The 27,064-nt window shown below is 44.2% G+C and overlaps 2 protein-coding genes across 2 annotated transcripts in view; one reads left to right on the top strand and one right to left on the bottom strand.

Moving 5' to 3' along the window:
- Window positions 1–8,753: 8,753 nt before the first annotated feature.
- On the top strand, window positions 8,754–16,315 carry LOC141959711 (histamine H2 receptor-like). The gene is made up of 4 exons (XM_074903951.1): window positions 8,754–8,772; window positions 8,891–9,179; window positions 14,374–14,550; window positions 15,640–16,315. Exons 1-4 carry the CDS (start codon window positions 8,754–8,756, stop codon window positions 16,313–16,315), a joined length of 1,161 nt encoding a protein of 386 aa, XP_074760052.1.
- Window positions 16,316–19,876: 3,561 nt separating this feature from the next.
- Window positions 19,877–27,064, bottom strand: part of EIF2AK3 (eukaryotic translation initiation factor 2 alpha kinase 3) — a 44,394-nt gene continuing 37,206 nt past the window's right edge. Inside the window, exons 14-17 of the mRNA XM_074904301.1 lie at window positions 25,200–25,367; window positions 24,549–24,650; window positions 22,053–22,115; window positions 19,877–20,974 (exon numbers count right to left, since the gene is read on the bottom strand). Of these exons, the coding sequence (XP_074760402.1) occupies window positions 20,798–20,974; window positions 22,053–22,115; window positions 24,549–24,650; window positions 25,200–25,367 (510 nt within the window). The 3' untranslated portion in view covers window positions 19,877–20,797. The remainder of the gene's footprint in view (window positions 20,975–22,052; window positions 22,116–24,548; window positions 24,651–25,199; window positions 25,368–27,064) is intronic.

Raw genomic sequence — 27,064 nt, 5'->3', positions numbered from 1 at the left:
TGTGCCGTGTTTTTTGATGGTTTGTGAATGCTTACAGGTGATATCAATCACAGATGACATGAATACAAGTGGGTGACACAGCATTTGCAGCACTTTGTCCAAATCACTTCTTGCTGTGACTTATCTTTGTCAGTTTTTTGAGATCGGTGCTTGAAGAACTGCAGGCTTTTACTATTATTGTTTACTCTGTAAAAACTCGGTTATTCGAGTCTGACAGCCTGCCTAGATTACCTGAAGATAAGACACAGCAAGAGGAAAGTCCTGATGCCTGAGCGAGGCCGGGAGGAGCAGCGCGGCCGCGGTACCATGGACAGCCCCCGCCACCCCCCTAATGAGCAATTAACTCTAATTTAGGGACAGAGGAGACATCTTTCGAGGGTTTTGAACTATTTTTGCAGTATACATTCAAGGGAAATGAAAGAGGAGAGAAAGCGTGCTTTAGGAAGTTTCTGTAAAAAGAAAGCTAAACTTTACATTCTTTAAAATTACAAAGTTGTTTGTGTTTCTGTATCTTTATATATAAAAAATATATGAAGTATGTATTTATACATACAAATATATATTTTGATATGCATAAATTCATACAATATTATACATAATGCATATTGCATATATTATAAAATTTAAGACATCAAATTATACATTATAGATATGATGCAATATATAATATCTAGAGTATAAAAGTCATATATAATTATATGAGATATTATATATTTTATTACATAATATATTTATGTTATGTGTTTATTTAAAATATATAGAATAATTTATAATTTTGTATATTATATATAATTTCATTTTATTTATTGATGTTTGGTTGTCAGCACTGGAGAAATAAGAGAGCTTGGTACAAGATTTTTAATAAAAACCTCAATCCAGAAATTATTTTTATTACAACTTCTTCTCTTTTGGTTATCTTCCCTAGTCAGGTGCTCCCAGTTGGCTCAGTGGCACTAACGGCGTGAGGAAGGAGGTTAGAAAGTGGATTCAAGAGTTCAGTTTGCAAAGAGGGTTGGTGAAGAGTATATGAAAACTTTTCTTCGGGTTTAAAAATTGTTATTTATGAACAGAAATAAAATATTTTGCTCAAATTTTAAGTTTTATAAAGCCTTAAAAAAAAAGTAAATTAGAAGTTAACTTGAAACACAATAATGTTAATGTATTTAAAGTCTTCTTCCTTCCTTTCTTTCTTTTCATTCCCTGAGTGAAAAAGCATACTTTAAAGTAGATTTTATTATTTTCAAAGGGTAATCTGCTATTTCTGAAGCAATAAATATGACACAAAATGTTCCAAACATTCTCATCCATCACACTTTGATTGTTAATGTCAAACACAAGTTTGAAACATGAAAGGCCAATGTCGAGCCAAGATCTGAGCTATTCCAGGGAGATGACAGTAAATCTGGGTTTCTTTTTATTCCACCAGCTCTGTTGAAGAGGTATCCTCTCCAGACTCACTGAGAAAGTTCAACAACATCTTCAGTTATGGGTGAAGCCACGGTCTGAACTCTTAGTGATTGTTTTTGGAAAACAAGTGAGAAAGAGGGACTTCTTGGTGATAGCAAGTGTGAAGAGTTAGAATCATAGAATTGTTTAGGTTGGAAAAGACCTTTAAACTCATCAGCCCCAAATGTTAACCTGGCACTGCCAAGTCCACCACTAAACCATGTCCTTAAGTGCCGCATCTAGACATCTTTTAAACACCTCCAGGGACGTGACTCAGCCACTTCCCTGGGCAGCCTGTTCCAATGCCTGACAACCCTTTCAGTGAAGAAATTTTTCCTAATATCCAATCTAAACCTCCCCTGGTGCAACTTGAGGCCATTTCCTTTTGTTCTATTGCTTGTTACTTGGAAAAAGAGACCAACAGCCACCTCGCTACAACCTGAGCCTCCCCTCAGACTCCTTTCCTCCAGGCTAAACAACCCCAGTTCCCTCAGCCACCCCTCATAAGACCTGTGCTCCAGACCCTGCACCAGCTTTGTTGCCTTTCATTGGACACGCTTCAGCACCTCAATGTCTCTCTTGTAGTGAGGGGCCCAAAACTGAACCCAGGAATCGAGGGGCGGCCTCACCAGTGCTGAGCCCAGGGCTCGGATCCCTTCCCTGTCCCTGCTGGCCACGCCAGTGCTGACACGAAATGAGTTGATGCATTTGGGAGCTATCTGCGGGGGTTGTTCTAGCACAGGAGCTATGGACGAGGTTTACACACTCCCATCTTCACGTGTGACACTCACCCAAAGGGAGCCACTTAAAGAACCATATTTTTATACCTTTTCTCGCTCAGTTCATTTTCTGCCAGGGTGTTGACCTGAATCAGCTCCCCGAGGAGCCTGAGAAGTGCCAGTCACCCCTTCAAGCCCAGACCTGCAGCTGGGAGAGAAACCTGTCCTTTCCAAGCAGCCAGTTTAGCCACGTTTCTCCCAGGGTCATGCCTAAACAAGCCAGTGACCAGTTTCCAACCTGGCCAGCTCTGCTCCAAAACCCAACAGCCCCATCCCACTTCACCGAGCCCGATTTGCCCTTCCCGGCAAGGCAAGGAGGGGCTGGGCAGGTAACATCTCACCAACCCCAGTGCTAGCAGGTGCCTCTTAAAGTCTGGGATTTTTTAGCATTTTGGTTTCGTTTATGAGCAAAGCACTCCTTTGCTTTTAGCGACAGGGAAGCCAATCCTATGCCTTTATTTATTTATTTTTTTTTTTTTTTTTTTTTTTTAAATCCAGCTGTACTGTTGCCGTGCCCGTGCAGCTGCTGTATTAGGAAGGACGGGTTGGAAGGCAGAAAAAAAAATCACCGTTTCCAGGGGGAGTCCCCGTGCCCGGAGGGATGAAACACCTCCCGGCTGGGAGCGGGGCGGAGCGCGGGAGCGGAGCGGAGCAGCGGAGCCGCTGCCCCGGCTGCAGCGGCGTTCAGCTGCCGGTAAGTGCCGCCTCCCGCATCCCCCTCCCCATCCCCGGGCAGATTCTTGCGACCCCTTCCCTGGATACCCTCCTGCCAGGGAGCCCCTGCTCGCCCCGCCGGGTGGGACCCCCCCTTTTCAGCAGGCTCCCTCCAGGCAGGACCTGAACCCCCCGGGTGAAGGATACACCCCGCACCCCGGGCAGGGCTCCCCCTGCTCCTTCTCCATCTCCATCTCCGAGGCAGACCCCCCTTCCCAGGCAGGACCCCCCCGGCCTCCCCCCGGGCAGCCTCCTCGGGGGGATGTACTCCCCAGTACCGTTGGGGTTTTTGACCCCCGCAGGTGGGATTTGGCACCCTAGGGGCCGGTGTTTTTACTCCCCAGGGGCTGATGGGTTTGTATCCCAGGTGTTGGTAGTTTTTGCATCCCCGAAGCTGGGTTTTTGCCCCCCCGAGGATTAGGCTTTGGCCCCCCCAGCTCTGTCTCTCCCCTAATGCCAGTGAGTATCCCCGTGTTTGCGGCGCGGGTTTAACTTCGCCTTGAGTTTTACTGCTGCGATCGCACTTCATTCCCTTTGCTCCTCGGAGAAGTGGTTGCAACAGACCTGCTTTTGGTGTGGAAGAGCTTGTGCTTCTGCTGGGCGGGAGATCTCAAAGAACAAACTGCTGTGGTGTCTCATAGGTGCGGGGTTGATGTCCTGCACTGGGACAGAAACCTCCAGCCTTGCAGAGCCAGGCTGGGAGCCCTGAGAGCTGCGGGAGTCCCTCGTACCCTGCTGCTGGGAAAAGCACCACGCACCCGGCTCAGGGGTTCAGCTGAGCTGCTTCAAGCCTGCTGGCGGTGTTCAACGGTCTGCTTTGAAGGTAAAGATTGCACATTTTACTGGGCTTCTAGACCCAGGGCTGGTTAGCTGTCAGAGAGGTTGGAAGAATTGTTCTGCGCTGATTTGGGGATGGAAAGGAACCTTTTGTGTCCTGAGAAATGTTGCCCTTCAAATGGGAAAGTTGGATGGAGGAAGAGAGAGAGAGAAGGAAAGTCAGTGCAAAGGCTCTCTTGCAGCGTGGCCTCACTGGTTGTGTTTTACAGGTGGAAGCATCCCCAGGGATGTTCCTCCTTTTTTATCACTCGACACCAGCCTTGCAAATTCAACAACATAGTACTGAACCATGCAGCCTTGACTTGCAGCAGCGGGGAGGAGGGAAGTGTGTTCTGAGGTCCTGGGGCAGGTGCTGTGCATGCTGCCGTACACTGATTTGGATTTGGTTTAGTGGAGGAGCAAAGTCTGGCAGCAAATATATTTCCAATTTTCGTAATTCCTCTAAGATTTTCAAGTGCAGTCAGCCTTGAGATTGAAGAGCTGCTTTTTTTCCTCCTCTGCCACCAAAAGATACCATTTAGTGATGAAACTAACCTTTTACTTGGGATTTGTCTGTTGAATAAATTAGGTCAAACTTTCTGTATATTAAAGGAAAACAGCTGAAATGATGGGGTTGCTTCGCTCAGCCAGACTGAGAGCAGAATCCAGCCCATCAGTATCTGAAGAGAAGCAAAACTGTAATGTCCAAATAAGAACAACACAAACCCTAAGGCATATGAGATTCCCAGGAAACCTGGGATGATCCCGCATCACGATACAACTGGGTATTTATCCCACTGATTTAAGAGGGCTCCTTACAGGAAAGAAAGACAGTGTAACCACATGAGCTGCTGCAGCTCACAGGAGAATTTAAAAGCTCCAATATTTAAGTTGTGGAAGTACATCCCTGGGAAGGACGGCATATCCTGCTTTGTCCCAAAGATTTCCACAGAGTCGTTAAGATTTTATCATCCCCCGCTTTCCGCTATTAACAGTTCTCCCGATGGTTCAGGAGTAGCACTTCTTAGCAAGAGATAAGTTGCTGGCTGCCCAGTCAGAGGCAAAAAGGATGAGAGACACCAGCATGGGTGCTGGGCTGTGACAGAGGCTCTGGATGAGCTTCCAGTGACTCTCTGCGTGGGAATTCTTGAAAAGGAGCCGGGAGTTAGAGTTCAAGGTTCAAACCTGAAGTTTCAAGCATCCGTCATTCCTTCCTTTTGTTGTCAGAGAAATCATGGATGTCAAATGGGGAGAGTCTCATTTCTCAGCCTGTCTTTGCCTTGACCAAAGAATAGCATGACCAAGGGCGTGTTTCTCTAATGTTTTGTGAGTGTGGGAACATTTGTCTCCTGTACTTGTGTATGGTTGTGTCATGCTCCTAAATGTATCCTGCATTAAGCAACCTGCTGTTAGTTTTTCACTTGGGAAGACCTTTTAACTCAGGCTGGTGGCTAAGGTGGTACTTGAGGAGCACAGAGAGCTTGCAGAGATGAACTCTAATAGCTGTGTCCTGATTCTGTTTGAAGTCTGAGTGCAGTGTGTGTTCCCAGATCAGTACCAGAGCAACGTTCTGTAAGTAATGATCCGCTTTAATTAGAGTTGTACTAACACTGATGCATACTTAACAACCGTGTAAGCATAGTCATTATTTGCAGAAGGAAGACGTGACTTCTAAAGCTTTTTGTTTCAGTGTTACATAGAAAAAACCCCAAATAATGGATCCAGCATTCTCATCTATGATTACTCAAGGCTACAGGCCAGTAATTTGACAGTGACTTTTTAATACCTGATATTTTAAACCTTTTTATTTTTATTTTTTTTTTTTAAACATTGACTTTTAATTAAGCCTGATTTTTGCTCTTCATGTCTTGGGAGCCTATGCACTCTTCTGGGAGAACATAGGGCTGACTGGTTGGTGTTCCTGTGCTTACACTGGTTGAGGGTCAACTCAAAGTGGAAATCAGAGAACTGTTTCCAGACCTTGCAGAGGTCCCAGACGTGTGAGGACACCAGCATCTCCCAGCAGGTATGGGAGATGGCAGATGACCAGATGAGCTGGAAGACGGATGTGAACCATCTAATGGACCTTGCAGCGGCAGGTTCTGCAACTTGGTTGGTTGTGTGGCCGTGCGTTGCCACCACATGGTCTTGCCAGCCAGCAGTCCCTGTGCTGTCTGTGTGAACCACGTAGGGAGGAGAATGGGTGAACAATTTTTCTGCCAGGAAGTGTGGTTGCATTGAAATCAAACTGTCCCACAGGAGTTCATCCAGTCTGATGACATCCTCGGTGGGGCTGTTAGAAAGAATGGCGCAGATTGTCCTCTTTCTTGTCAATAACATGTGAGCTGGATACGGGATTTTTTTTTTTTATTTTATTATGGGGTGTTATGAAGATGTGAAATGTTGTCCAATGAATGTTTTCATGAAGACTGATGCACTTAAGACACCCCGTAGACTTTTCTCAGTGACCACTCAGGGGCCTGCCACAGAGCTTGATGTCCAGCAAACATGCTTGTTGTCGATGCTGGAGGAGTAGAACTTCAGGTCTCAGTCAGCAAGTCCCAGCTCTGGTGAGGAGGGGCAGAGGAGGAGCTTTCCTCCTTAATTTTTTCTAGACAGCTTTAGCTTTTTTCTTTTTTTTTTATTTTTTAACTTGAATGAAAGGAAACCACTAAATCCAGCAAGTAAATAGAAGTCAGAGGAGGGAGCTGAAAAATTTGAAGGATGAGTAGGTGCATGTAATACACGATTACTTCCAAGGAAAAGGTCAGTCTTGCTTTTACAAAAGGCAGTCCAGCCTCACAGTCATATGGGGGTGCTTGAAAGAAGTCAGCAAGTATGTGGATGAGAAGCACCTAGTTGGTGTAGCCTGCTTGGATTTTCAAAAGGTTTTCAATATGGGTTCCCATGGTGGGGGCTTTTAAGGAAACTTAATCGTCCTGACTTAAGAAGGATGTTCCTTGTGTGAACAAATACATGTCTAAAAGGTGAAATGCAGGGGGGAAGTGGATGGTGAGTTACCCTGGGGAAGAGGTCAGCAATACTCTTTACAGGGGTAGGAACTGGGTTTTGTGGGGTTCAAAAAAACCTCTTAACTGGAAAAATTGTGGATTGTGGTGATATTTGCATGTGAAACAAAGTTTAATCGGGGCATGAAGAATAAGGACTGACAAAGAATTGCAGAAAAGCTTTTATGAGGCTCAGTGAGCATTAAAATGGAAGGAGAAATTCAACTGTGAAGTGATGGAGTTTGGGGAAGATGGAGGGAACCTCATTTCATTCTATTTTCCTATCTAAAGCAGTGGGCTCCAAGCTGACTGTTACTGCTCAGGAATGAGATCTTTGGATGGCAGTAGGCAGTCCTGTGGAAAGGTCAGCTCAGTGCTAAGTGCCAATCAAAAGCAGCAAACCATGTTAGGGATTGTTATGAAAGGGAAGCAGGACAAAACAGAGAACATCATTATGCCCTTATATAAATCCACAGTATGTTTACCTCTTGGAAATTGTTTTTAGTTCGGGTCCATCTCAGAGGCTCAGAGGAGTGGGAGGGATGGCCAAGAGTCCTCAATTTCTTCTGTATGAGGAAGGAGCATGTTGGCAAAAACCTCTCAGCCTGACAAAGAGATGATGAGGGGGCTAGGGGACGTGACGGGGATTAAAGAGTCCACCGGTGGTGTTGAGAAAGTGGATGGGGATTGCTTGTGTGATGTCTCTTCCAATACAAAGACCAGGGGGCACCAAATGAAACTAGGTGCTGACAGGCTCAAAACAGGCAAAAAGAGGTGCATAGCTGAGCTGTGGAAGCTTTTGCTATAGGAGGTCACGGATGCTAAAAGTCTGCATGGACCAAAGGGGAAGCAGGATAATGTCATGATTTAGAAGACTTTGAAACCACCTTTAGAGGTAATTCTGAACCATAGGCTCCTGGAAGGAAAAATAGACATTGAAAAAATTTTGTTCCATGCTGCTTTGCTCTTACAGACCTCCTAAGGCAAAGTTTGGCCACTGTGAGATAAGGCAGGTTGAACTACATGGACATTTATCTTGAGCCATTCTCATGCTGCACTCAGTAGTCATGCCTTGGAGATGCGGGACTGACCTGAGAGTACTGTGGAAGCAGAGCCCAGTCACAGGAGAAGTGGCATTATTCAAATATAACTGATGTCTTGAAATATTTCTATCGTTTTCTTTTCCCACAGGTTTTGTCTTTGTGTTCCCCTTAGCCACAACAGTGAACACTGAGCTGCTGGAATTTTTGCAGCGCATCATTTCCACCTTCTCAGGTACCTGTGACACCACTCGATCAAAGCCTGAGAACTGAGCTGTGGACACGAGCACGTGAATTCCTTCACTGACAAGTCCCCCATTATGGAGTTGGGAGCATCCTCTCCCAGCTGGGCACAGGAGGAGACATGAGTCTGAGGTCGCTGCTGCACCTGAGACATCGCAATTACTTGCTTACTTGCATTAAGCTCCCTGTGTGGTTGCTGGCAGCTCTCCATGGCCCTTCAGACTGTGGGATGGAGCTGCCCACCATGGTAGTAAAAAGCTTTTAACCTCAGAGTCTAAAAAAAAGTACCTGGACAACCCAGGGCAGAGCATGTACTGAATAGTGGGGTTACGAAAGCAGCCAGCCTGGGCCTGGAGCCTCACCTGGTCTGTGGGTGGCAAAGATGATGATGAGAATATAGAACCGTGGAATGGTTTGGGTTGGAAGGCACCCTGAAGATCATCTAGTTCCAAACCCCATATTTTGTGGACATAACATGCTATTCAGTGGAATTTGGCAGAGCTGCTTTAATTTTGGATTTCAGTCGCTTGTTTGTCCTCTTCCGCTCTCAGCACATTTATTCTTTTGTATCATGCTTCACCTGATGATGCATTTTCGTTCACAGGAGGGCTTTTCATTGCTATAAAGGACTTCAGCCAATGCTGCACATTTATCCTCAGCCTCAGGATTTCTGTCACTTCTAATGGACTGACAACCATGGAACAGTGATGGCACAGACACAGCAGGGTGTGTGGATTTTTTTTGAATTAAATGAAGCATGAACATTATTTCTGGACTTTCTTTTGTAGACCTACAAGTCATGTGCATCCTTATTTACTTTCTCCCCACCTTTCCTCTCTTTCAGGTTTTAACAGTGAGAAGATGCTGATGGACAAAAATGAAACTTGGCTCTCCAATTTCTCCTCTGCTGCCTCTTCCTTTGTGAAAGGAGGCAGCAACTGGGCAGGGATCGGCGTCCAGGAGGTGGTCATTGGACTGATACTAAGCCTCATTGACTTGATCACACTCCTGGGAAATACAATAGTCTTCATCTGCCCAGTGGTGGAAAAGAGGCTGCGCACCGTCACCTATATGTTTATCATGTCCTTAGCCACGGCAGACTTCCTCGTAGCTTGTCTGGTCATGCCCTTTAGGTAAGAAGCAAGATCAGATGGCAGTGTGTGTGTCCAACATCATTTCTCCTAGCTCAGCAGCTCAATTTGAGCAGGGCTGGCTAGAACTTCACGTGCTGTGCTTAGAGCTGGGCTCTCCAAAACGCTTAACTGTGCGTTGGTGATTATATGTTCTTCTGTGCCTCAGTTTCCCCACCCTTTATAATGGGTCCCCTTATAATGAATGGAGAGGAACTTCCAAGGGTATTTTCCCTCTTGGCTACATTGGGACCGTGGCTGCTGGTCTGACCTCCGTATTCAGCTTTTTTTGCGATGAGGCCCCTCTTCCAGGACAGGCTCTGCATTGTATGTGGGGCCAACATGGTTGCTAGATGATGTTGCATGCTCTGAGTGTTTGGGGAATGTGAGATGAGGACTGCCACTGGTGTGTCAGCATTAAGTGCAATGACCGTTTTGATCCTCCTTGCATTTCAAAGGCAGAGCAAACTAGAAGACGTTTTTCCCTTATTTTTCTTACTCAAGAATGACTACTGCAATCAGCGGAGTTAAATTCTGTGCTTGCAATTTTACACTTCTTTAACCTTATCTTTATTTTCTGGTAGTGGGAGGGAGAAGTAAAAAAGATCCTTTAGTGTAAGAAAACGGATGATTTCATATTACTGAACTTGAAAGGCTATTGCAGAGATGCTATTCTTCATATTCTTGGGGAAACACAGCACTCTGATTGCTCCTTCTGGTTCAGACATACACTGCTGGAGTTTGGGGAAGGCCGGCGACCTCGCAAAATAAATCTTTTGCCTGCATAAACAGACTAAAAGAACTGCAGTTTGCAGTGGGATCACAGATGGGATTCACTGCACTTGGGGGAATTGTTTTGCCCCTACAGCCTGGCTGCATTGCACATCCATAACGGACAGTGTTGACACGGTGACAGAGGCCATCTCCCCTCCCTCTGTGTAAATGTAAGGATTTTATTTTAGTATAAGTAGGGTAATTCAGGCTTCACCTATATTTAACGGAGGAAGAGGCGCTTCAGAGGGCAGTTGCCCCGGCTTGAAGTTTGTATTTACAGGAACTTCATTACCTGGCTAAAACATAGTAAAATGAATCCAGAAACCAGTTTACTTGTAGGTTCTGCCTTGTGCTATAGAATGGCTGTAGGACTGTATAAAGTGGGGAGCTGCACCCTATTTAGTGTTTCTGGAGTAATATGAAGAAGTTGAACACTTTTCATGGTCTGTGCTTCATTTCTTACAGAGCTACTTACGCTTTTGAATTTGGCACCAAAAGGTATTTTCCCAACAAGCAATTACAAACTGAGTTAGAAGTTTATAGTGTCAGGTGAAAAAAAAGCAAATGATGCCCTTCAAAAAATATTACCACCAACTTCAATTCTAAGCTCAGTGAATTTTTTAAGTCCAGGTTCTGAAATCATCCCTCTATACCCACTTGTCTCTCCTCTCCACCTGGTGCTACAAATACCTGCCCCGGGGGCTTGGATTGCAGCTTAGTTTCGTGATGATCTAACCTGCTCCCATCCTATCAAAGTCAGTGGGAGTGAGGGTAGGGACCTAACCAGGAGATTTGTATTGCTGATAGTGAGGGTTTTGCTCTATGTTGGATACAGATGGGATTGTGGAAGTGCCTCTTTGCCAGACAGGGGTGGAAAGGGTCTCCAGGTTGGCCAGTCTTGTTCCCTGAGGATTGCCAGTGGCTCTGAGCGGGTGTGTGGGTGAGGACCTGGCTGACCTGGGAGGGTTTGCAGAAACGATCCATGTGCTTCTGTCAACAGTAGCACCCATTAATTTTTCCCAAGAGAAGCTCTGATGTTTCCCACTGCAAGGATGAGGTCACTGCAATAAAATGCAGCGGATCATTTCAGCCTCCTAGAAAAACAAGATGTCAGTCACTGAAGATTAGCTAAAAAGCAACAACCTTTCTACTACCTGGTGATTCCCTGGCCTATTTTTTTTTTCCTTTCCATGTTCTTGTTAAACCCAGATACAAAGGTTTTCATTCCAGTCAGACCCAGGTGTCTCAAGGGCTCCTCTGGGTCTGCACAGCTGCTTGCTTTTCCAACCATCCAACCACTCCAACCATCCCTCAGGAGCTCACCATCTCTGTTACCCCAATCCTGCCCAGAAATGGCAGCACCCCTTTTGCTCAAACAAGACAAAAGCTGAACAATTCCTGCTTGGAAGTGAGTTCCAGCTGATGATCTCTATCACCGCTTCCTCTTTGATTTTGCCTGTTGTCTACTTGATGACTCCTCTAGTGTCTCCACATTTTGCTCGTGCTTGGCAATATCTGTCCTCAATTTTTTTTCTTCTAAATAGAGTTTGGGCATTTCTAGTCACCCAGCATTCTCATTACTTCTGCCTCGTACCTACTGATGTGGTATTTGCATTCTGGGCGTTGGGAGGGTATGGTAGCAAAGAACAAAAGCAGGTGGGTGTCTTGGCAGCTGTAATTTCCTCTGTAAGACTGGCAGCATCCCCCGTAACTAGGAATAAGACCTCTTCCTTATCGGGGGGAAAAAGGGAATTTGGCACTAGGTTTTGCTCAGTTAGGAATGCAAAGGGGAAGAAAATAGGACAATTCCTACTTCTAGGTTCCCAGGAAAGCATGGAAGGGACAAGAAGAAGCAGATGTTTCACTGGGAAATCTGTCTGTAGCTTCTCATGCCCAACAAGAAAGGACAAATAGGGAACAAAAAGAAAAGGCACAACAGAGATGAAGAGGGGCCCACAGCTGTGAAGAATATGAGGGGAGGGGAAGGATCATAGAATGGTTTGGGTTGGAAGGGACTTTTAAAGGTCATTTAGTCCAACCCCCCCTGCAGTGACCAGGGACATCTTCAGGTGGATCAGGTTGCTCAGAGCCCCGTCCAGCCTGACCTTGAATGTCTCCGGGGATGGGGCATTCACCACCTCTCTGGGCAACCTGTGCCAGTGTTTCATTGCCCTCGTTGTAAAAAATTTCTTCCTTATATCTGGTCTAAATCTACCCTCTTTCAGTTTAAAACTGTTACCCCTTGTCCTATCAAAGGATGGTAGAGGGCATTACAAGGAGAGAAGGATTTCCATGAAAACCAATGGCTTCACTATGCAGCCAGAGAGAAAATAGCCACCTAGGAGAGTGTCTTATTTAAGAAAAAAAAAAAATTACAAAGGGGATCAAGGAGCAAAGCACAATTGATGCTTTCTGCCCTTCATGAATGTCTTAGTGTTGCCTGGGGTAAAGACTTGATGGCTCCTGATTGGCCATGTGGTGAGGAACGGACCCTGCCAGCTCCATCGGGCCTTCTTCGGTCCTGCTGATGGAGTGGCTGCTGTTTCACATCTTCCCCACCATCTTGGCTTCGTATCTATTTGCTCTTCTGAATTGCAGTTTGCTCCTCAGTTGGCATGTTAGCACATGCCAAAGAGAAGGAAAAGAAATGATCTTTGGAGCCAGTTTGGCTCGGGAAAATATGATAGAAAGGAAAAACAAGATTGTCGTCTGGTCCCTTAATTTCATAAGACTTCTGCTTTTTTTCCTGGTTTGGCTTGTTTGCAGGAGCCATTCAGCTGTGCTTAGCTTGTCATCTGGCTACTCCAGCCAGCCCAGTCATTTCCAGGCTGAGTATTTCCAGCTACTCTTTTCTTTTGCAAGCATAAGTGAAACACAGAGGGGACTTCACTTCTGCTCATACTGTGTGTTTCTTCAGGGTTTTGTTATTCCTTTTTAACCAACATAATTTCCAAGCTGTAAAGACCTTTTACATCAGAGAAGAGGGAACAGGTATCCACTACCCTGTGCTGTGAGAACTCCTGCTAGGTCAGGTGCATCCCACCAGATGCATGTTGATGAGAGCTGGGTACCTGCTTAGCAGGGATCTGCGTGCAGGGATGCTCATGACAGCAGCATGGTCTACTTCTGGAGAGCCATGGTGCTCACACCACAGGCTTTGCAGCATCTCTGGGGATGAGGAGGGCTTCTGAGGAATGGCAAAAAAGCACCCAAGTCCATTACTGGACCTGTGCTTCAACTCCCATAGGTCTCATTTCCCCACTTGAAAAAGAGCCATGAAACCTTTGCATGTTTGCGCAGTGGGACGCTCCATGCTGCCCATGTGGAGGCCACCACGGTGTAGGGACAGATTCTGCTTTGGATGAATGTTTGTTAAAATTTTTGCCTAACATCCCACATAACAAAAAGCTGCCGAGGGCTGGGGCCCTTCAGTAGCACTGTACCCACCTACAGCAGTTGTCGTGCTCTAGAACAACCTTCACAAGTCATTTTAATGAATTGTTGCTAATTAGATGCAGAGCAGGCGTTGGTTTCTAATTCCTCTGACATCAAGTTGACTGTTTCTGCCCCTGCCAGACAGCAGAGCCCACCTGAGTTCACTGCACCGCAGCAGCCCTGCTTTCACTGTATTTGACCAGCAAGCTGTGAAGTTCCAGGATAATTAAAGCTTTGCAGGACTAGGCTGTTACTCAGCCTTTCACATCAAATTCACACACAATGGTTATTTCAGCAGCACCCCGGGAGCTGCAGAAAGCTGGTGAAAGAAAGGGGAAGCGAACGGCATCTAATTGAATGCTAGAGAAACATGCATCAGCCTTCCTACAGCTGCCATATGTTCCTTCCTTCGCTGCTCACTTCTTACAGGCCTCTCTCGACTTCGTTAGAAATAATTTTGGCATAATGGCTGCTTTTTGCTGGTGTGTTTACCTCACTGAGGCATTTGTGAGTTGTATAATGCATAGGCTTCCTCCTAGGAATTTTTTTTTTCTAACCAAGAATTGAAATGCTCTAGTTTTGACGCATGTGACTAGATGAAAAGTGAGTTTCTTGGAGGAGGGAGCATCTTCCATGCCCCAGGAACTGAGGAGAAATCATAAAAATCTGTGCTGCATAGGGCACTGGAAAAAGCTATGAGAAACAAAGCTGTGCAGATGCAAATTTGGGGAGTTCTGGGGTGCAAAGAGCCTCTCTCAAGACACCTGCTTATAACAGAGTGCAGGTAGGAAGCATAGGTTTGGCCTTTTTCAGCCATACCCTACCTGTGGGTTATTGCCTTCAGTTGCATTTTGAGGATGAATCCCTGCTGTCTACCTGAGCTGCACACACATCTTTGGTATGTCTGTGTTAAAACCTCAGTGAAGTCCTGAAGAAATGCATTAAATCAGTCCTTCTAGCTTTGATTGCTACCCTTTTTCTCTTGCAGTATCATTTACGAGGTGACGGGGATGTGGTTGTTTGGGAAGCTGTTCTGTAAAGTCTGGATCTCCTTTGATGTCATGTTCTGCACTGCATCCATTGTCACGTTGTGCTTCATTAGCCTGGACAGATACTGCTCCGTGGTGACCCCGTACCACTATTCAAGAAGGATGTCCCGTGGCAGGTGAGTGGAGTCACTCCTCACTTTGGGTCCCCCCAAATTGTAACTTGGCCACAGCCTATACTGACTTGGGACCAAATGAGTTATTGACAGTTGATGCCCAAAAGCAGAAGGATCTTCACACCATATAAAACTTTGCAGAAAATTTGTACGTGGTGCAAGAGAAAAGGAGCATGCAGCTGAGCTGGTCTGAGGGTGCTCCTAAGAAAGCACTTTTTGAGCTAAGGATGGGTCACAAAATAGGGTAGAAACCAGTGATGCGGGCCAGCTTGTACCTATAGCTTCTGCCCTTTGCAGACATTTCATGGGAATTTCCCCAAGGACTAGGAGAAATGAGACCCAGAAAAAAGCATATAGCACCAGTCTTCCCCCTCTTAAACTCACAATGTTTTCTAAGTGATAATATTTGGGGAAATGCAGTGAAAACGGGATGTTTCTAAGCTCCTGCCAAGGTTTCATGTGAAACATTGAAATGAGGACTGGAGGGTGAAGAGAGTTGTCTGAAGGTGGGCAGAGAGGATGCTGCAGCTGCAGGGTGCTGTATGAGGTGGGTTCAGGCTCTTTTGGGAATGTTCTTCCCACTGCAACTCCTGCGAGTACGACTTGTGGAGCGCGGGTGGTCGCCAGAGCGAGGAGGGGGCTGCGCAGCATCCCGCGTCGCAGAGCAAGCGCTGCAGTGGTTCTGAGGATCTAGTGTCCATCAGCCCCATCCCTACAGCTTCTCAGCGGATAACAGCCAGATATTAAAGCTGAAACCAAACAGAAAAATAGGCATGCTGTTGTTTTAAATATTAAACAAAAATCCTCTGTAAAACCTTTCCTCCTCTTTTTGCAGCCAGCTCTGAGCATCCCTTACACTGACCCCAGTCCTGTAAACCCCAGACCCAATTACCCAGTCGTTAGAGATATTCATGTATGGACTTGTTGTACCCCAGCTTTTTCACTGCTCGGCCACTTCTCCAAGCCCTGGGGGACTGCTGAGCAGTGATATCCCACACGGGTTACCATGGGGATTAAATCGTACTGGATGTTCTCAACTCAAAATAACTCAGACCCTCTCTCCCCCCGCCCTCCATCTCTTTCTTTTCACAGATGCATTGTGATGACCTGCATGGTCTGGGTATACTCCTCCCTGATTTCCTTCCTTCCTGTCATGCAAGGCTGGAATGAAATCCCCGGGGTGGACTTTGATGCAGGCAGAGAATGCATCTTTGTCACCAACTGGATTTTTGCCATCGTGGCTTCTGCTCTGGCATTTTTTGTCCCCTTCATGGTCATGTGCAGCATGTATTTTTTCATCTACCGAGCTTCACGGCTCAAGGCCACTCGGATCATGTCTCAGACCCTGGAGATTCACTACCACCCCAACAGCAAGCGGCAGAACCACCTGCAGCTGGAGAACAAGGCCACACGGACCATCAGCATTATCATTTCAGTCTTTGTGCTGTGCTGGCTGCCGTACTTTGTCCTGAATGTCTGGCTCGCTGCCAGAGGCACCGACTCCACCAGCACAGTCTTGGTTGACACCTTCAAGATCATCACTTGGTTAGGGTATTGCAACTCCACCATCAACCCAATGCTCTACGCTTTCCTGAACCGGGACTTCCAACGGGCCCTGAAGAAGCTGCTCATTTGCAGGCACAGGTCTCAGGTGGACATTGGAGAAGACATGGTTTCCATAGCCACGTTTTCCAAGACTGCTCCAGACCTAGAATATAGCAATACGGTGCCAGTGCCCAATGGTGCCCTGAAAGGCAAACCCAAATAATAGGGATTCAGAATCAGTTGCTGGAGGTGGTGGTACAGAAAGTGCCAGAGCACATCCTAATGGAAAAATAATGGGTAGGAAAATAGGGGAAGGAGGGGCTGGAATATTACAGCTGGGGGCACAGGGCAAAGATGCATTTCTTCATCTTCCACAGTTTTACAAATAAGGAACTTTGATATTTTGGGGGCAATTTGTTATAACTAACGGAGCTAATTCCTTCCTGGGTAATTATTTTTTTAATGAGCATTTCCTAAGAGAAATTCAACCTTCATGCTGGGGAAAAAATGTCAGTATGATAATGTAAACTTGTCTTTGTGTACATCCTGGTGATCTACAATGTAAGGTTGGACAGTAGGTCTTTCTTACCAAGCCACTGTAGCTCTCATCTTGCAGTTTCCATTACAAATTTGACCAGTTTTAATAGCTCCATGTGTGTTAGTCTGTGTTCGAGTTAGGAAGGGTGTGATCAAAGAGCAGAGGTCACTCCCTTACGATGGCACCCCTCTGCAGTCTGAGCTGTTGCTCAGGGCTGCCCACTTGCTTCTGAAATAGAGATGTTCAGAGATTTCAGTGGCTTTCTGTGAATTATCTGTGAGTTTCCTTATTAATTCTAGAAGGGAATATCCTATGCGGCAAGCCCCAGGAGATGGGCAAGACTTGCTGTAACACCGAGAGCCCAGGGGGTTCAAAGGGGGATACAGCTGACTGACATCAGCCACAGAGATGTAAAGAGGAATTCTTACTTACTTGTGTGTTTTGCACTGTGATGTCTAATGCCTTGGTGCTATCAGTGTAGCTACAGAGTATTGCTGGACGACACAGCCATAGAAAAATGATGATAAATGGGAAAGGTTATTTTTACCACTCCTGTCTGGACTTCAAGCAGCATCAAACAGCACTGGCTCCCCGCAGGAGGGCCATGGAGTACCTTACTGAAGGACTACCCTGAAAACACACGACTGCTTCTGACCATCTCTGAAGCATCATAACAGTGAGTAAAGCAGGAGCTGAGCCCCCAGGACCACAGCTTTTCTGTAGCACTGGTGATTGCTCAAGCCAACAGCCATCACCTCCCCCAGCACGGTTCTGGTGGGGTCTCACTCTGGTTTAACATGGGAAAGTCACTGCACTCAGAGCCTGCTCTTAGACTGATCTTCCATGGACATGAAACACTTCAGGGCTTTTTCTGAGTGCTCGATCACCTACTTGGGACAGGCAAGGCTTCTGCAGCCTGGGAAGTCAAGCAAACACAACAGAAAGATATCCAGGCTAACATTTAATGCTAAAACTACTGGACCGAGGCACTCAGAGGGGTGAAGAATGTCACTTTGTTAATAAATAAAAAAGTGGGGGTGTAGTAAAAGTCCTGAGTCCTTCTGCTCTTCCAGCTCAAACATAGCAGAGGACATCCTCAGAGGTGTCACAAAAAGCAAATAGCTACTGCCTGGAGCAGCTCAGCTGCTGAAAGCACTGGTACAGGGCCAGAAGTTCTCTCTCAAGAGCCTGGTAGAAGAAACAGCCCTGAGCTGGGCTTGCAACACTGGTAGTCCTGTCAAATGACTTTTCATGGAGTGGGTTAGGTCTCCCAGCTCCTACAACTCCAGTAAACAACATGGAAGCAGTGAAGATACACAATCCCACCCTTATTCCAGGGGAAGCATCTCGGTCCAGTGGGCACAAAGATGTACGAGGCAGGATTCTTGCTCCTGCCACCCATTTCATTCTGATAAAAGAGGACAAGGAACTGTGTTTCAGCCCCAAGAGCTATGGGGAAGGGAACTGAGGGACAGGCAACATCCTCTGCAAGAACAGACTAGGACCACAGTGCTGCACAGCCCCAGAGCAGGGCTCCCTTTTGCAGGGCTGTAACCTGAAGGTGCACCCCAATTTCCATGGCCACAGGAAGACCTGAGACAGGCTGGTAGTTGGTTTCTAAATGAAAGGCAAATAAACTTGTCTACAAGCCGTCAGATGTTCTCGCCACCAGGGCAGTCATGTGGACTAGGATGGACTCAGAGAGCTGAGAAAACCCTGCCCTCACTGTTTTCCCTTCCAGGATGTGAGCACAGAGCAAATGCACAACAGAGCAAAGGCCTTTGGGTCTTTCAGTCATGACTGACCTGTCATGACCAGTCATGGTCTGAGCTGGCTGAATCATCTGGCAGGACAGGGATGGAATAGTGAAGTGTAGTATAATTAAAACCTGACTTACAGAAGGAAAAGAACAGGAGGTGCACCCCCCTCTGGGTAGCCTGGTTCTGAAGAGCTGGCAAATAGTCCTGGAGCTGATGGGGGTGTTGAAGGCCAGGTGGATATTTCATAGCACAGAGAAGTGTCCTCCTCCTGCAGCGGTGGGGCAGAGCAAGTGGAGATGCCAGAGGCAGCAAAGTGAGTGCTTGCAAGTGAGACCTAAATGCAGAGGAAACCTCTCTGGTTAGGGAAAAGACTTTCTTAGTCAAACCCTGGAGCAAAAAGGAGCAAAGACTGGGACAACACTCCAGCATCCAATGTTAAGAGAAGTGAAGACTCACTGACAGGCAGTTAAATGTGGCCAGGTGTTTTTGTGGCTGGGCATGCACCACACAGGGTAGGATTTGTACGTGCCTTCCAGGGTGAGTGTAACATCCTAGAATACACGGACACACCCAGGGTGAACATGTAATGCCATCTTTGGTACTGAAATGCTGCAGGGCCCTTGGAATACACAGCTACTCATATCCAGCACAGATACACAGCAAGTTAAAAATACCTTATTCTTAATTTCCTGTGCTCCACCTGTAATCACTGAACTGGCAGAGAAGCTAGAGAGGCTTCAAACGTGGCTATTTAACTGTGTTTACAGCTGATGCTAACAGGGAAATCCAAAGCAAGAGGACACACTTCTGTTTTAACCCAGCTAAATTCAATAAAGTTCTGTTTCTGACCAAATATTCACTGCAGCATTCTGGCTTCAACTGGTCAAGCCAATATCTAGGAGTTATCCAAGAGCACAAGGAAGACAATCGTTGTAACCCATCATTGCTTTATCAGAAGGCTGCAGTGTCACTGGTTTAACTGGTAGCTGTACACCACAGTAGAGTGATCCCCAGAAGGATTTGAACCCAGCACCTTTTTAAGAAACTTATTTTGGGGCCTCCAACTTCAAACATTTAAGCCTGCATAAATGCACGTTCCTGTTTTACAAAACCAGTTCTAATAGCGTAACAATTACCCCTTCAAGACTTCCCTCTCTGTTAACAGTTGAGAGATGGCCAGTTTAGAGGAGCTGGGCTCCCCTCTCTCTTCAGACAGTGTCTCTGTGCCAAGCAGCATGTGCATCTCTGCATCATCACATGCACTGTGCAAGGATGAGACAGGAAAGCAAAGCAGGTTACAGAAATGCAGTGCCCACCCTGTTCCAACTGCACGAGACTGCCACCTGCAGCAGGCACCGACACAGGCTTTGAACAGAAGCAACTACTGGGCTTTTTTCTTTTTTTTTATAAATAAAAAAAGTTTATTAAATCATTTAGACTTGAAAGAAGTCACAATAATCAATGCACTCAACAATTACAGCAAGTGCATTCTGTACACCACCAACCCAAATGGATTGATTCTGTATTTTATAAATAAAAATTAACATATTTACAATGAGAAATAAAAGCATGGCATTAGGCAGTTAAATTAGCAGATTACACAAATGCCTACCAGTTGATTTTTTAAAAAGTCCAAATCTACAAGATTACATACGACATGTATGACTTCATTAGGTTTAACTTTTCAGAATCACAACATTTTTGTACATAATTTTTACTATGGCTCTTCCAAGCACCACCTATAAACCCATGTTTAAATGGCAAAAAAGCTCCTTTTCCTTCTCTAGAGGTTTATCTGTATAAAATGCATTCCCTAAGATCTACTATAGTGCAGAAGTATGAAACAATTTCCTCTAATGACCGGCTATGGAGAGTGACAGTATGTACAACTGTGGTACTTTTTTGCTTTAAAAATAGTGCAGATTCCCAGTTTACCCACCAGGGACAAAAATGGAGTCATAGTTCATTTCAAAATCATCTTAATTTCACCAGAGCAAGTGATCTGGATAGATACTCACTAGGCTTAGAGACTGTAATTTGCTCTATAAAAATACAGTATTTTAATTCTATTTACATGTTACAGATCTCTCACTTACCCAGCAAGCTGACATTTACAAGCTTAAAAAAAACCCCAACCCCAAAAAAAACAATAATGGAGCACAACATTGGTAAAGCAGAGTAGCTGGACCCATCCACCTATAAGAAAAATGGAATGTGAAAAGTGTGGTTACTGGCTTTCGTTGGCTGTCAAAGTAAACGAAAATCTGTCCAACACGTCTTATACATTAAACATGGCAAAAAAAGTTTAAGTAAACTATTTCCAAGATAGACACTCTGCATCATAGGATCCTTCTGCTGAACAATCCCTGTAAAACCTGCCGAGTGGAAGAAGTGATCCTGAGGATAGTTATTTGCTTGGTTGTCTGGAATGCTTATTTCCTGATAAGCTCATTGTCCGTGACCTCTGCCTAAGCACTGGTTTTGGTGGGAGTTCCAAGTCTTCAAATACAGGATTTTCTATGATTGCTGCAGCCTCCGGTCTTTCAGTGGGGCTTGGAGAGAGCATGTCCTTCACCATGGTGTACTAAAAGAAAACGTGACATGTGTTAGGTGAACCAATTCATAAATTCTTTCTTACTTTGTGTTTTGACTTCAATTGTGGCTGTATGAATAAGTGAAAAATGTCCCCAGTTTTCTTCTGAGTAATGTGGGTATTAGTGCGTTGGCACAGCAGCCAGAAGTGCATTAAATATTTGAAAATGTATCACTGTGCATCCATGAAACTGTCTTTACTGTCAAGGACTACGATCAACGTGGCAAATCAAATCTGATCCAAGATTCAATAGAGTTACAGAACCTTTACGTTATTTGCAATCAAAAAAATTTTAAAACATATGAAATGTAATTAATGGTAATTTTTAGCTTCATGTTTAACCCACCATGTTTTCAGCCACACAGTAATTTTCCATGCCAAATCAGAGGTTTTCCTTTAAATATACAGGTAGTTTGAATATCTGTCTCAAATTTAATCAGAATTAGTGTCTTACTCCAGCTGAGCACAGCACATCACATCCCCCAGGGCAGCCTGCAGCTGTAAAGCAAGAAAATCTAGTCTCATTTAGCTGCTGGTCTGAAGCTACCATGAACATCTGAAAGCATCTCAGCTTTTTATTGGAGATCACCTCCTCTTTATCTGCAACTGTATCACTTTAAAGATCTGACTAATAAGATCACAGCACAATTTGCTCATCTGGTTTCCCTCTTGGGAGATCTAGTTCTTGGAGTCAGATCCCATACTGCCATGGTTCTACCTACAGCCTCCCCTTTACCTGTCCAGAACTCTGCAATTTCTCTTTGTGAATATGGATTTGTTGCAAGAAATCATGTCAGGATGTACGTGAAATGAATGACAGCAAGTGGCAAAGGGAAGACAGGTAATATTATATAGTTAACGGAGGTAAAACTGTGTGACAAAAGTATCATCATCCACATTATTATAATGTTATAGCTTTGAAACACAGAAAAGTACAGGGATAGAGAAATGCATCTTAACATGAAAGCTATTTTTTTTCCTCCATTTTTATCTACAAAGCAATTGGAAAGCAAAGAAAAAAGCTACAAAGGAAGAAAAAGCTACAATTAATAGCATCAGATATGCTTACCTCTTGTGCATATTTCTGAGTGAACAATGGTGGAAACTTCAAATTTCTAACATCACTTAAAGTCTGCAAAAATATTAAGAAAAACATGTAACTTTTCCAAAATACCGTTCTTCAGTAGTATTACTCTATTATTCTTCAAAAAATATGCAAACAAATCAGCCTGATGGAAAAAATAAAAATTGCTTTAAAGCCTTGCTTTAGTGGTTAAAAATCACAACATAGTTAAATGGGCAAGTTGTTGCTTCCCCAGGTATACACCCTGAAATAGGAATCATGACACAAGAATTCTCATCTCTGCAATTTTAAATCAGCCAGGTACACAAACTTGTACTTTCTCACTTTGGTTCAAAGTCAACAAACCTGTGCACCACCCATAATCACCAAGATCACTTATACCAGTATTAAGACGTAAGAAATGACTGTCTCTGTCTTAACAATGCAAGCACTAGTCTTTAATATTTATGGACTAACGAGCAGATTTATCAGCAGTTTCGAAAGCAGTTCATGTTGCGTTATTTCTGTGTCATTAAAAGGCAGTTGATCTCCTTTAGTGTTTCTTCCATAACAAGCACATTGGCTCCATCTAGTGACAGTAATTCTCCCATGTTCAGCCACACAATTATCTGCAGCAGGCTGCCTTGTGCATTTGTCCTGCAATTGCCAGCCGCCCATGACTGACTCTAGCATGTTTTTAGCGCTGAAGGGCAATATTCAGCACTTAATTTCTTTTAGGAAGGATCTCCTTTTACAAAAGTTTGAGAACAAAATAAAGAATTCGAAAGTTAAACCAAAATTCAACTCGCTATTATTTAACTGAAAGTATAAACAGACCAATTAATAGTGATGGGCACTAGTCAAACCCCTGTTCAAAAGAACCGAGTTTTATGACAATAAAATGCTTTAAAAAATTGTTCTCCACTACCAATTCAGTCTGCATTTAGTGATCTGTTTTCAAATACCTAATTTGGATTTCACTGCCACAGACTAACTGCTAACAGCTTGAGACAGAGGCAGGTCTCATGCTCCACCTCTGGGTTTTTCCCCAGCCCTTGTCACAGATTCCTAGAATTTGGTGGGCTCCCTGATCAGGCAGAGCATGTTTTGCTTCAGCAAGTAGTGCTAATGCTTGGCTGATGCCAACGAAAACTTCAGTGTAACAATGTGGAAACAACTACTGAAGCAGCTAAACTCCAAAATTTGACAATAAAGGGGTGGGGGGTTCTTTCTTATTTTATCAAAAAGAGTGGAACGGCAGTGAAAAATCACAGGAGAAGTTAGAGCAGTCTTTTTACTCTCTTATGAAGTAAAATATTGAAGCTAGATGCAATTTAGGATTCTAGGATTGGGATCTAGTGGAAGGTGTCCCTGCCCACAGCAGGGGGATTGCAACTAGATGATACTTTAAGGTCCCTTCCTACCTAAACCATTCTACGACTCTAGGATTCACTCTGATTACTTGCTTTGCTTCTATATTTGTGACAAAAACTGAAAGGGTCAAGCTTGTGGTCACTACTGAAGGAGATCCTGCCTATCCAGGATAGCTCTTGGGTATGTGTCTCAGTAAAACTGATTTTACTTAGGGAAACTGAAATTGGTTTCAGTGCAAGAGGTTCAAATTAAGCACTGTCATTCCTCCTCTAGACTACACTCTTTTGTACCATAAAAAGCCTGAGCATTTTAAGCAAGAGAATGCAACCAGGCATTTGGTCAGGCTGTATTCATGGTGGGGTTCAAATTGCTTTGTACACCTCTGCTAAAAACAATCCATTTTCACATAAGAATTTAAATCCCCGAGCACATACAAATGGTAAGTTATGACTACTCTTTCTTTCCTGCATAGGTCACTGCTCATCAGACAGAAGAGGAAAAACCTTTCTGACTGTAGCCCCTGTTCTTGATGAACTTGTTCCTGAGCAAGATGAATCTCACATGCATTGTAACAGCAAGGAAGAGTTGTAATGCACCATCAAACCTCTCAAATCCACATTTGATGCAGTGAAGGTTATCAGTTACTGGGAAGATTGTGCCTGAAGCTGAGTGAGACTCACAGGTATGACTTACTATAGGAAAAGAAACAGCAATTTTCTACTAAGTGCTTTGGGTGAAAAAGCACTGCAGATGCAAATGAAGGAAGAAATGATAAAAATGCATAGCATGCTTCCAATTTTTGAATAAAAACCAAGCTGGTAGGCTTAAAGTCACAAGCTGTATTTGTTGCTTGAGTTCTTGGATATCCTAGTTCAATAGTTTCTCTTACTTGGCTTGACAACAGAGGAGCTTTGTACAGAAATTAAGGCCTCAATTCAGCTGCACAGATTAGGAAGACTGCAATTTATTTTCAATGATTCAGGGGGTCTGTACAAGGCTGATAAAGAAGTTGTGCTCCTAATTGCAAGTCTTTTTCAAAACTAAAAGAACTTCTTGCAAGTGTTTTACCAAGCAAACAGCTATTTTAAACAAATGATCAAACCGAGGATAATCCAACAGCATACATACCCTGACCCTCTCCATCTGTGTGCTGAAAGGGTAAAGCAGCTCAAAGAGTATCAGTCCCAAGGAAAAGATATCCACTTTGTGAGAATAGGTGTTCCCACAGATCTGAAAATTCAAAATCAGGGTTAGGTCAGTCAAGCTACTCACTGCATGTAATTATGTGCAATGTAAACAACACCCTTTCGAGTCAACATATGGAACTGACTGGCCCTGCACAGAGCTGAAAACTACAGGACAGGCACACCAGCAAACATCATCAAATGAGCATGGGTGAGCAAAGTCCTGATCACCAGCTCATCCTTGCAGATCCAACTGCAAGGCAAAATGTTTCAACTTACTTAAACCTCATGCACAATAAGTGTGTCCTTGCTCAATTAACTTGAATATTATACAGTTATCTTTACACTATATTAAAAACACAATAAATGAATGCGTTCAAGTATGAACCATTAGCCACTTTTTTGCTATAATAAATATATAGTAAAATGTTAATTTTAAAATTCAATTTAGCTCAAAACTCTACTTTGATGAGAAAGAATTTAAGCAACTTGATTGCAACAATTTACTAGAAAGAATGCCTGATCTTTGAGCTGCTGGGAATCTGGGTGTCTTCCAGGCACTGCCAGATACAGCTTTAGAGCAGAGAGCACAAACCTGTTCTGGGCTCATGTAGAGTTTGGTCCCTACTTGTCCTGTGTGCCTGGCATAGGCTGGCATTGGGGTAAGTACTGATTCCTCCTCCTCATCTTGGTCCATAGCAGTTACCAGTCCAAAATCCCCAACCTTTACTATGTCATCCATTGTGAAAAATATATTGGAAGGCTAAGAAAACAAACAGGTGAAAAGAAAAGAGTATGTAAGTAATAAGTATCGGTGTTTAAGTAGAAGCAACACTTTGTTCTGATTCAGATAAACCAGCTGTCAAGGCTAAAAATGCTCATTAAACATCAAGTTAGCAGAAACAGCTAAGAATTTTAGCTATCCGGGAAAAAGGAGTTACTCCTGCATTAAGTAGTCTCCCTTTCTGAAACTGAGACTGCTCATTTCTTGTTGTCCAGTAGAGGCTTACTAGCACTACATAGGTCTGCTGAGTAACATACACAAAAGTCAACAACAGCCCCTGGGAACAGCACAGATAAGTTATCCAACTCTCCATCACATGGCAAATTCACACCAGATGCTGGAGTTCCGACTCCTAGTCTTTTTATTCTAATCTCTGAGTGCTGAACTTGTTTGCAATATTATCAACCAGCATGTAGCACGTCATCTCAATGTTAAATTTGAGATACACTGGAAGTCTGGGAACAAGCTCTGCTTTTCACTTGGTACTGTGAAGTTTAATTGTGGGAAGAGCTGTTTGCATAACAGAATTAAATGTTTATTTGTGATAGAAGCTTACGAACTTTGCAATTCACAAGAGCAGCAAAAGTGATGATCTGACTTAATTTTACTGCCATCCTTGGCTTAACCTACTGATAAAGGGAGACTGCAACCAAGATGCCCCATTGCTAATGGTACATATCTCAATTTTTCAAGAGATCTGCGTTCTGGCTGATATAACAGCACACACCAGATGAATTATTATTTCTTTGAAACATGACTGCTCCACCTCAGTTACAACTAAAGACAGACACACAGGTTTGGGAGAAAAACAGCCTGATCCTGAAATGGGCAAGAAGCAGCAGGATCATATACAGGAAAAGGGCTGAGGTGTGGTAAAGAGGCAGGTGGTGCTGGGCAAGCTCATCTCAGAGGTCCTGGACTTTCAAGGCTGGGAGAACATGGTCCGTGCTTTGTTGACATAAACCCTGAACAGGAGGAGGCAGACAGATAGAGGGCAATATTTTTCCACAAGATTAAAGGACTACAAAGCTGACCTATTTCAAAGTTCACTCGACTTCCTCAGTTAAAGTCAAATTTTACTCTGTGCAAGAGAGAAACAAGACAGAAAAAAGGCTTCTTGTGTTTTTTTGTTTTTGTTTTTTTTTTTTAAGTAACAGACAGCTCTGAGATAAGCACTACAGAAATAGATAGATATAACTTGTTAGCTCCACAGTGCCCACATCCTGCTGCTAAAACTGCCTTCTGAGCCAGGCCTTATCTCCCGCTATATTTTCCTGTAATGAAAGTCATGTCCTTCTGAGTCACAGCTGATTTAGTACACAAAAGCTACTACCCTGTAAACCCATAGAGTCTCCAAGCTCTCTATGAAGCATCTATACAGCACCCACCCTCTGACTACACACCCACACCCACGTTGTCAAAAATCTTTGTATCAGAATTTTAATGCTGAAGGCACAAACATCTCCATTGGGGATTTGTATGCCATTGCCTTGATCTTCATTTCCCTCCTCCTCCAAAAAACACACAAGAAATCAACAAGATCTGTCTTGCTTCACAGAATAAAACTCTTCTTAACAGAAAGTTTTATTTCTTGTACTTCTCTGGCTGAAACCAGACTGTCTCTGAATGAGCTGGCATATAGTTTCTATGGATTAAGGAGAAAGCACTCTCTGCTA

The sequence above is a fragment of the Athene noctua genome, chromosome 4 (assembly GCF_965140245.1).
Source record: "Athene noctua chromosome 4, bAthNoc1.hap1.1, whole genome shotgun sequence".
In the NCBI taxonomy this organism is placed as follows: domain Eukaryota; kingdom Metazoa; phylum Chordata; class Aves; order Strigiformes; family Strigidae; genus Athene; species Athene noctua.
This window is presented reverse-complemented; position numbering and strand designations above follow the sequence as displayed.

Excerpts from the sequence above, each read along its gene's own strand:
- LOC141959711 (XM_074903951.1), top strand. Across the intron at positions 9,180-14,373 it reads TGTCTGGTCATGCCCTTTAG|TATCATTTACGAGGTGACGG; the intron begins GTAAGAAGCAAG and ends TTTCTCTTGCAG. Across the intron at positions 14,551-15,639 it reads AGAAGGATGTCCCGTGGCAG|ATGCATTGTGATGACCTGCA; the intron begins GTGAGTGGAGTC and ends TTCTTTTCACAG.